General features: G+C 44.8%; 1 protein-coding gene across 1 annotated transcript in view; it reads left to right on the forward strand.

Moving 5' to 3' along the window:
- The window catches only part of HEATR1 (HEAT repeat containing 1), a 48,636-nt gene that overhangs the window by 35,592 nt on the left and 2,506 nt on the right, over positions 1-10,538 (forward strand). Inside the window, exons 32-43 of the mRNA XM_021073757.2 lie at positions 1,145-1,305; positions 3,945-3,991; positions 4,100-4,223; positions 4,835-4,975; positions 5,467-5,756; positions 6,629-6,779; positions 7,578-7,736; positions 8,157-8,291; positions 8,417-8,521; positions 8,607-8,775; positions 9,468-9,622; positions 10,072-10,230. Coding sequence (XP_020929416.2) covers positions 1,145-1,305; positions 3,945-3,991; positions 4,100-4,223; positions 4,835-4,975; positions 5,467-5,756; positions 6,629-6,779; positions 7,578-7,736; positions 8,157-8,291; positions 8,417-8,521; positions 8,607-8,775; positions 9,468-9,622; positions 10,072-10,230 — 1,796 coding nt within the window. The remainder of the gene's footprint in view (positions 1-1,144; positions 1,306-3,944; positions 3,992-4,099; positions 4,224-4,834; positions 4,976-5,466; positions 5,757-6,628; positions 6,780-7,577; positions 7,737-8,156; positions 8,292-8,416; positions 8,522-8,606; positions 8,776-9,467; positions 9,623-10,071; positions 10,231-10,538) is intronic.

Raw genomic sequence — 10,538 nt, forward strand, 5'->3', positions numbered from 1 at the left:
GTAAGTTAGTAATTTTTAATTTGAGTATATGGTTGTTACTTCTTCAAACCTTTATGGAAAATAGTAGGATTTCTGCTTACCGTTTCACAAGTGCTGGTATGTTGGCTGTGGAGTGTCCCAGGTGTCTGGGGTGAATTATGGCAAAATGACCGCAAGTTAGTGGGACTTAACGAGCTATATCTAAGTTTCTCATGTAAATGTGTGTGAAGGAGTTCCATGGTGGCTCAGCAGGTTAAGGATCCAGTATTGTCACTGCTGTGGTACAGGTTTGATCCCTGGCCTGAGAACTTGCACATGTCCCAGGCATGGCGCCCCCGCAAAAGTGTGTCAAGACATTCATAAGGGAAAAAAAGGTACTACAGAAGTGGTAACTAAATACTAAAGTTTTACCATGTGAGTTCTTGAAAATTCAGTGATTACAGCACCAGTGGGGCTGGCTTAAGAAAGGGTGGACATTTTGAATGTTCTTATTTCTCTGTCCTTCGGAGCAGAGCAGCGAGGTACATTAGGAAGAAGTCTCTGAAGACTGCAGGGCCTGTTTTCTGAGGGGCCAGCCAATTGCCCTGTTGTCCCTTCATGGCCCAGGTTTGGGAGGACGTGCTTCGGACCAAGTCTTCATTTTGAGCCCCTCTCTAGGATGTTTTTTTCACGGACCCCTAGCCAAGGGACCCCCAGCTCCTTTTATATCAGATACATTTGCATCTGGCATTCTCCAGTTTGGGGACCCACATCTTCAACTTTTAGAATTCTGTGTTGAAGGCGAGGGCCGACCCTCCTTTGTGCTGTTGGGGCCACCAGAGTAAATGCCTCTGCAGCTTCAGAAACGGGGTGTGCAGCCAACTTAGACTCCTTCTCCCTCTTCCACTTGTTTGTCCTTAGTTACCTTGTTTTTTCTAGGTTTTAGTCTTACATACTGTATTCTCAGAGCTGTTACGCACTTTCTTGGTAATTATAACTTTTAGAAGAGGAAGAACTGGGTATAACAAATTATATGTATATGTGTAACAATGTGTATTGTATATTATGTGTAACAGGTTAACACATTTCTCTCTAGAAATTGCATCCATTTACCATGTTCATTATATCTGTATCTCTGTACTAAAGAAGATGAGTGAGGTCACTTGTTTTGTTGCTCTTTTTTCAGAAACCACTGCCAAAACAGTATCTAATAAGAGTGAATCACAAGAAGAAGTGCTTCAGGTCTTTAACATAGAGGCTCACACTAGCAAGCAGCTGCGGCATTTTAAATATTTGTCAGTGTCCTTCATGTCTCAGCTCCTGGCTTCCAATAATTTTATCAGAAAGGTGAATTCTTTAAATGTATTTATGATATGATTTTGCTTTTTCTGAAGCAGTTGGCATGTAGCTCGTGCAGATAGTACAGTTGACCTTAGGGCATGATCTACTGAGACTATGTATGGAAACTCCATGGCTCAGTGGTTCCACTCTCCAGTGTATACACATGCAGAAGTGTATGAATGCATGTGCTACAGACGTGTACGGGAATGTTCACAGCAGCCCAGGACTGATGACAACCCAAGTGTCCATCAGCAATGGAGTGGACAAAGCGTCTGCTGTCATAAATGGACGTCGGTGAGCCCGAGTGACAGTCGTCTGATGACCCATCAGCGTGACACAGAGGCAAAGAGGGCAAATACCAAAAAATGCCTCCTGCAGGCCCAGTTCTCTTTGGCTCTAGAAGTAATGGTAGTGTCTCTCTTTGGGAAGGAGAGACAGGGTAGTAGAGGGGGTCAAGCAGGCAGGGATTCTGAGGTGCTGATAAGAGGCTGTTCTGTACCCAGATGGAGCAGCTGGAACACATACAGTCTGTGTACCTTTGTGTTTGTGGGTTAAACTTGAAACGAGGAGATAAAGAAACAGGAAGAAGGATCACGCTCACAACCAGGAATACAAGAAGGGCCTGGCATTCGAGTATCTGTTATTTACCTGCCTTAATGCATGAACAGATCCAGAAGGGAAACATCATTGAAACATTTAGAGAAATGGGTCGGTGAAGCCAGTACTTGCTCGTGACCTAAGAACAGTAGTCCTCAACTTTGTGAGACGAATGGACCTCCTCAGCCGGATGCGGACCCCTGTCAGGAGCCTGTAGTTGCCGGTACACTCGGGGATGAGACATTAGCCGGCTGCCTGTTCAAGTCTGAAACAAGTATAAACATCAGAAAAAGGATAATTGACAAACTGGTAGAACTAGTGGTTAGCTCAGCAAGCGCTCTTGATAGTGATCAGCACTGTCATTGCTGTTTCAAGCAAGCTCGCCAAGAACAGCAGTGGTGCGGGGGCTCGCAGGTGGGTCAGTGGGGGGCACACGTGCTGGACACGCCCGCCCCTGGGAAGGGCGCTCTGTGGCAGGAGGCATCCGAGGGCAGTGGGGAGAGAAAACCATCCACACTAGAGCAGGCTCCATTTGTTTTCCAAGTAGGAGGACTGGTCTCACATATACACAAGACAATTTTAGGTAGATTAAAAACCTCAGTGTGGAAAGGAGTACTTAGCACCTGAGAAGATCGAGTTGGCACACCGTTGCAACCAGCGGGTGGAGAAGAATTTAAGAACTTCAGCAGAAGCCTCCATCAACAAAATGAAGAGAAAGCCGCAGACTAAGAGAAGGTTATTCATAAGTCAAAAAGTATCAGTTTCCATTAGAACAACTGGCAAAAAATATGAATTCACTAAAGAGGACTCACACATGGCCAGTGCGGTAAGACAGCCTCCCTAGCAAAGAGGAAATGCAGGTTAAATGGGATGCTGCTGTGATACTCATCAAACTGGCAAACATTTTAAAGTTGTTAATACCAAGAAGTCCCAAGGCTGTGGGGACGGGTTATTTTTGTACAGTGACAGGTAGCATGAGTCAGTATGGCTGCTTTAGAAGTCCCTTGGCAGTGTCCAGTCAAGTTGAAATGCTTGTCTCCTGTGATCTGGCAGTTCCCTTTCTCTACAAAACGTGCCTAGATGCCCAAGGAGATATATTCTTTTTTAGCAGTATTACTATAAAGAAAAAAATGGCCATGAACTATCTACCCAGAGAGGTGGATGAGTAAATACATTGTGGTATATAGAGAAGAACACTGTGTAGTTAAATAAACTGGAACAACGTGAGTCACAACAGATCTCAGAAATCTAATTGGGAAAGCATGTTGCTGGCTGTTAGGTACTCTTTCTCTTATGTTTTAATGCAGTATAATTGATTTATAATGTTGTGTTAAATTCTATAGATTCAATTATACGTGTATATTATCCATTCTTTTTCATATTCTTTTCCAAGACAGTTTCTCTCGGGATATTAAATCTAGGTCCCTGTATTCTATAGTGGGACCTTGTTGTTTATCCATTCTGTATATACTGGTGTGCATCTGATGTACTCTTCCATAACATTTAACATCAGATGGAAGTTTGTGGGGCATGGCCGGGGAGGAGATGGGACGAGGGAGCAGTACAGAGGGGACCACAGCTGTACACTTAATGTTTAACATCTTGAGATCACTCTTGGCCTAAGGAAAGGTTAGCATTTCATAAAATTAGTAGGTTAATGAGTGTTAACATTGGCTGTATTTTTCTGAATCTTGGTAGTACTTTACAGATATTATGACTATAGAATGTGACCAAAACAAATGAAAAGACTCATTAAATTAAGGGAAATGGAGTTACTCAGGTATGGTGGGGATGATCTGAACCTAATTAAATTGTAAAATCAGAAAACTCTGGTGGGGAGTTCCCTGGTGGCAGTGAGTTAAGGATCTGGCATTGTCACTGCTGTGGCGAGTTTCATCCCTGACCTGGAACTTCCACGTGCCAGGAGTGCAATCTGAAAAAAAGAAGGGAGGGAGGAAAGAAAGACTGAGGAATTTGAGTTGAATAGTCAAATGTTATTTTATCATCAGCTTCTACACTGTTCTAATGATGCCTTCTTTAAAAATTAGGTTGTTGAAAGTGGCGGTCCTCAGGTTTTGACAGGCCTTGAACAGAGGTATGTTACTTTTTTTAAAAAAAATTTTTATTTGGAAATAACTTCAGACTTTTCATCCAAAAGCTGGAATTCTACACAAAATTCTCATAGGAGTCCCCTGTGTTTTAGGTTGCTGGAAACAGTTCTTGGCTACATCCATGCCGTAGCCCGGTCCATGGAGAAAAATGCTGACAAGCTAACTGGGAAGTTCTGGCGTGCGCTCCTCAGTAAAGCTTATGACTTGCTGGATAAGGTGGGCTTTGTGTTTTATTACTGTTCTGTGTTACTGCAGAGCTATTTAACAAAGTTATACTTGAAGAATAAACTTAGCTGTCATTTCTCTGAATAGAACGCAGCTCAGATTTTTCTTGGAAAAGAATCTCTTGATCACTAGAGATGGTTTTATCTGAAAAACAGTTGTTTGCCTACCAATCCTGAGAACATGTGCCTCGATAAATACAGTACCTTAAACATTCAGTCATGTACTGCTATGTAAATAACGTGTGCCTCATTCAACTGGAATACCAGACAGATGCCGGGTAGGTGGAGTGTGTATGGTGGTCCTTGGTAAAATCACTGGCCAAGACGTTAGGATCACTGTCGGAAATCCAGCTAAATTACTTAGCTGCGTGGCATCGAGCAGTTCACGTCCTGTTAGCATCCTTTGTTGTTGTTGTTTTGTTTTTAATAAGTGTGGTTTGTTTTTAATAACTGAAAGGTTAGTGTAAGAATTAAATAAGAAAGGGTGTGTGAAAAATGCCTCGCACTCAGAAGGTGTGCGCTGAATAGAAGTCGGTCTTGAGTGACCTTCCTTTTTTTTCTTTTTGCTTTTCCTTTTTTGTTAAATGTGAAACTGCTGTGTAGGTCAATGCCCTGCTGCCCACAGAAACATTCATCCCCGTGATTAGAGGGCTGCTGGAGAACCCACTGCCATCCGTGCGCCGCAAAGCTTTAGATCTTTTGAACAACAAGTTGCAGCAGAAAACTTCCTGGAAGAAGAAAATCGTAAGTGAAGACTGTCCAGCGGCCCCGTTTACCGTCTTCACTTTAACAAAGAGTTGTATTGAATGCCTTCAATTTAAACTCCAGTGGTACAATTGAAATAGTGTATTATGTGAATATAATGCTGATTGTGTATTTAAAATGCAGTGTTAATTTTGATAGGAGCATGTTGTATGTGTTACAAGAGTTCTTAGAATGGAATTGCATCCAAAGGGAATTCTTGCTTAATACGGACTATGTGTGGCCTAAACTGCGGCACGATTCTAACCCTCTTTTACTCCAAATGGGTAGGGGCGCTTTAGGTTAAGTCCAGAATTGGTTTCAAGCACATGCGTTCACCTACTGGTAAGTAAAACAGGTGGAGAAACAGTCATTTGTGTACAGTCGTGCAGCTTAGGGGGTCCTGGTCTGATCTCAAGCAGGAAAAATGGAGAAAAGGACTAGCCTTTTGTCTGCAGCTTTAATTATTTGGGAATTTTGACTGTCCTCTTCAGGTTTACCACTTCCTCGAACTGGTCCCAGTCCTTGTGGCCATGGTGAAGCATAAAAGAAAGACGTTAGAAGAGCACGCCATAAACAGACAGACAGCTTTGTACACCTTAAAACTGCTATGCAAGAATTTTGGTGCAGAAAATCCAGAGCCTTTTATCCCGGTGCTGACCACCGCAGTGAGGTTGATTGTTGCAGGAACAAAGGAGGAGAAGAATGTCTTGGGAAGCGCCCTACTGTGCGTGGCTGAGGTGGTCTCCACCCTGCAAGCACTGGCCATCCCCCAGCTGCCCAGGTATGCCGGGGCACCTAGTCCGGGAACACCACACGCGGTTTCTGGTACCAGTGGAGAAGGAAAACCTTAGTGACTTTCTTGTCTCTCAGTAGATGTTTCATAAAAGTAGGTTTGTTAAAGACGTGATCTTCCAGATGGAAAACACGACATTCTCATTTACCTTTACGATGTGTGTTGTCCCCCAGTTTTTGCTCCCCTTTGACCAGTGTTCTAGGAAGCAGTAGATGATGACCCTGTTTTCGGGAGCCCATCCAATCTGGCCAAATCTGCCTTGTGCTGGCCGCGTCCGGAAGTCAGACACTCCCAGCTCTCTCCTTGGTCCTGACATTTGCTGGCTGTGTAGCTTGGGTGGGTTACGCAGCCTGTTAAAGCTTTGCCGTCTACTTCACAGGATTCCAAGGGGCAAGACTTTTTGCCTGACACAGCAAGTGTTGCATTGAAAGACATTATTATTTTCAAAGGCAACTGTTGTCGTGTCAGTACTGTTGGCACTGGGAGAGTTTTTGCCTCCAGTCACAGAAAATGTGTAGCCGTTTTGTAGGCCGAGATGTCGGATGTAATGGGCACAGTTTTTGTACTTTTTTTTTTCCTTTTTTTTCATGGCTGCACCCTTGGCTTATGGAAGTTCCCAGGATAGGGATCAAATTGGACCTGCATCTGCGACCTACAGCACAGCTCATGGCAACGCGAGATCCTTAACCCACCGAGTGAGACCAGGGATTAAATCCATATCCTCACAGAGATGACATTGAGTCCTTGACCCTCTGGGCCTCAGTGGGAACTCCTGTTTGCATTTTTTCTTAATGACTTCTGCTCTGTTCTCCATCCTCTGTGTTTAAAGCTCCTCTGAAATGCTTGTCTTGTCTTTCTAGCCTGATGCCATCATTGCTGACGACCATGAAAAGCACCCGCGAGCTGGTCTCTGGTGAGGTTTACCTGCTCAGTGCCCTGGCGGCCCTGCAGAAGGTTGTTGAGACCCTGCCGCACTTCATCAGCCCCTACCTGGAAGGAGTCCTGTCACAGGTGAGCTGGTGACCACGACATGCCATTGGGGTGGTGGAAGTAGGGGAAAGATTACAGGTTTAATCATTTATTTGCTCTCAAAGTTTTTATTTGGGCAGGAGATTGGTATTTCGGAAAAGCTGTGCTTGTTTTTGTAACTGTGTGCCTCTCCCTTCCACTCCCATTGTCCTGCCTGCTCATTAATATGGGCATCACTTTGTCACTTTTTTGATTTTGCAGAATGTATTTTATTGCTTTTTCCTCCCTGTGAGCTCTTTGGATTTGGCTTAGTGGAGCTGCCTTTCATGGCTTCATGTAGAAACCACTGGGCCCTCTTTATTTTTAACATGAAGCTTTCTTAACTCTGGGCATCTTGCAGAGCAAAAGACCTGTGTTGTGGTTCAGCGGTTCCTTGCAGCAGCTTGTAGCATAGATGCCTCAACCAATTTGCAGGCTCTCCAGCCAGGCCTTGAAAGTGGGCTTCTTACAGGAAAGGACCTCTGCGTCTGAGGAGCTTTCCAGGTTCTTCAGCAAAGAACTGACTCTCCTCGTGGTCCCTGAGCTCCTGTCCTCTAAGAACATCATTCGGAGGGCTTTGTGTCCCGCCTTCCTGACTCCCTTGTGGAAAGAAGCATCTGTCCATTTGTATCTATAGACGTCTGGGTTAACTCTCTAAGAGGAACCTGTGTGAGGCTGAAGTGCACTGAGCTTTCCCAGTCACTGGCATTTGGACCGACTGCTCTGTCATCACCACGGCTTTCTGTGAGGATGTAGACAGGATTTGTGGTGGCCTTGACTGTTGTTTTTATATCCCTACAGGTGATTCAGCTGGAGAAAATCACTAGTGAGATGGGTCCTGCCTCCCAGGCTAATGTTCGTCTCACATCTCTTAAAAAGACGCTGGCAACCACCCTCTCACCCCGAGTCTTACTGCCAGCCATCACCAAGACGTATAAGCAGATTGAGAAGAACTGGAAGGTTAGATTGTACTGGTTATTAGACTTTGGGGAAGGGAGATACAGTACTGAAATTTTAAATTTCCACTTAAAGAAGAATACGGGGGGAGTTCATGTTGTGGCTCACCGGGAACCTGACTAGTGTCCATGAGGATGAGGGTTCGATCCCTGGCCTGGCTCAGTAGGTCAGGGATCTGGCATTGCCATGAGCTGTGGTGCAGATCACAGATGTGGCTCGGATCCCATGTTGAGCTGTGGCTGTGGTGTAGGCTGGCAGCTGTAGTTCCACTTTGACCCCTAGCCTGGGAATGTCCATATGCCACAGGTGCGGCCCAAAAAAGCAAAAAAAAAAAAAAAAAAGAAAGAAAATGGTGTTCCATTATACGTACATTAATGAGCTCTAGGAATGTTAAAAACTGGCACATCTCTTGACTGTTGTCAGAATCACATGGGCCCGTTTATGAGCGTCCTTCGAGAGCACGTTGGGGTGATGAAGAAGGAGGAGCTCGCCTCCCACCAGCCCCAGCTCACCGCCTTCTTCCTGGAGGCCCTGGACTTCCGTGCCCAGCACGCGGAGGTAGGCCTGTCCTCACTCCCCAGTCCTAACGTTACCTGTCACCCATGTAACCTGCTGTGCTGGCCCGGGTTATTTAGAGCTAGCTGTCAGTGCTCTAGCTAATAAGCCAGCTCTTCTGTTTGTAGAGTGATCTGGAGGAAGTTGGAAGAACGGAAGATTATATCATCGACTGTCTCGTGGCCATGGTTGTAAAACTTTCTGAGGTCACATTCAGACCCCTGTTCTTCAAGGTAAGCTTTCTTCCTCCAAGTGGGCTTTATACTCACATGAGTTACAAGATGTGTAGACAGAGCTAATATGATTTTATCTTTCTAGCTGTTTGATTGGGCCAAAACAGAGGATGCCCCGAAGGACAGGCTGTTGACATTTTACCACTTGGCAGATTGCATTGCTGAAAAGCTGAAAGGGCTTTTTACTCTGTTCGCTGGCCACTTGGTGAAGCCTTTTGCTGACACCTTGAACCAGGTGAACATCTCTAAAACAGGTAGGTGGCTGACCACATACGCTTGCCCTCCGTACCTTACCCAAGATAGAGTCAGTCTAGGGAGGGTGAATTTTTTACTTGATGGATGTCAGATGCCGAAGTGTTTAGTATTTTTTTTGTCCTTTTGTCTTTTTGTCTTTTAGGGCCCACCGGTGGCAAATGGAGGTTCCCAGGCTAGGGGTTGAGTCGGAGCTGTAGCCACCAGCCTATACCACAGCTCACAGCAACGCCAGATCCTTAACCCACTGAGCAAGGCCAAGGATCAAACCCATGTCATCATGGATGCTCGTCAGGTTTGTTAACCACTGAGCCACGACAGGAACTCCTGTTTAGCACATTATTAACTGACTCACTTGGAAAAAAGAACAAACAGGCATTCTTATGTTACTGGAAAGAAACTTTAAAATTAAGACTGGTTTATCCTTTAATGCTTATAAGCAGTCCACTTGCCACACTAATAATCTTAACTGAGAATCCAACTCATTCTCTTAACTGAGAATAACTCTGAAAGAAGGCACCTCCCAGGAGACTGTCCATTTTGTGTTGTACTTTCATCCCAATCATGATTTCTAAGTCATTTTAGAAAAACTCCTCTGATTATAGTTCTTTTAATAGTGATTTGAACTTAAACATTGGAGATTAAATTGTGAGATTCAATTTTGTTTTGTTTCCATTTTTACTCTCCCCTACAGATGAAGCGTTTTTTGATTCTGAAAATGACCCTGAAAAGTGCTGCTTACTGCTGCAGTTTATTCTGAACTGTTTATATAAAATCTTCCTTTTTGACACCCAGCATTTTCTCAGTAAAGAGAGAGCAGAAGCCTTGATGATGCCCCTGGTGGATCAGGTAACTGAGGGTCCCGCCTTCTGGCAGAAGAGGAGACGCCCGCGGTGCTGTGTGCCTGCAGGGTGTATTTCTCCAGAACTGAAGCTGGCAGGGGTTTTTCTTCCTTTCTGTGAAATTTTTATTTTAAAATTGATTTCTCATTCTTTATGGATATAACTTATCTTTGTAGTGGATTTATTCTTAAAAACTGGGTTCACTGAGAATGTCAGGGTTCAGCTGCCATGGACCACCTCCTCCCTGCAGAGGGAGGGGGGTGATTCTTGAAGCTGCAAGATTCCGTTTGAATTCTCAGAAGGTGGGAGATTTTCTCTGGGGAGAGTAGTAGAATAATCAGTACCTGATTTCTGAGCCCCATCCTATCAGGAAGTAGAGTCATATACTATGTGTCTGGAGTATTTTTTCAAACAGCAGTGTGACCTGTTGCTCAGTCTTTGTCTCACTGTTAATAGCTGGAAAACAGGCTTGGAGGAGAAGAGAAGTTCCAGGAACGGGTGACCCAGCACCTGATCCCGTGCCTTGCGCAGTTCTCAGTGGCAGTGGCTGATGACTCGCTTTGGAAACCACTCAACTACCAGATTCTGCTGAAGACGAGAGACTCCTCACCCAAGGTCAGGGCCCACTGCTCACTTTCTGCCAGCACCAGGGGGTCCGGCTGTCAGCTGGGAAATCTGGTTTTCACTTAGGGGCCGTTTATAAACAGTGGCAGCCCCCCCCATCCCCCCTGGTGTTAGACATGAGTACTACTTTATAGAAATACTGAGGAGACAAGAATCCCTCATGTTCCTGAAGCACCATTTAAATGTTGGTGTGCCGCCAGAGACAAAAGCTTTCAGTCTGTCCAGAGTACAGTCCTTCCAGTTACCCCTGTTGTGACTTTAGGCTTTGGACTCCTAGGAAAACTAACACACACTGAGTG

This window comes from Sus scrofa, chromosome 14 (assembly GCF_054392235.1).
Source record: "Sus scrofa isolate SSC_HxYL_T2T_F1_AM1 chromosome 14, Sscrofa_HxYL_maternal_Yorkshire_Landrace_v2.0, whole genome shotgun sequence".
Taxonomy (NCBI): domain Eukaryota; kingdom Metazoa; phylum Chordata; class Mammalia; order Artiodactyla; family Suidae; genus Sus; species Sus scrofa.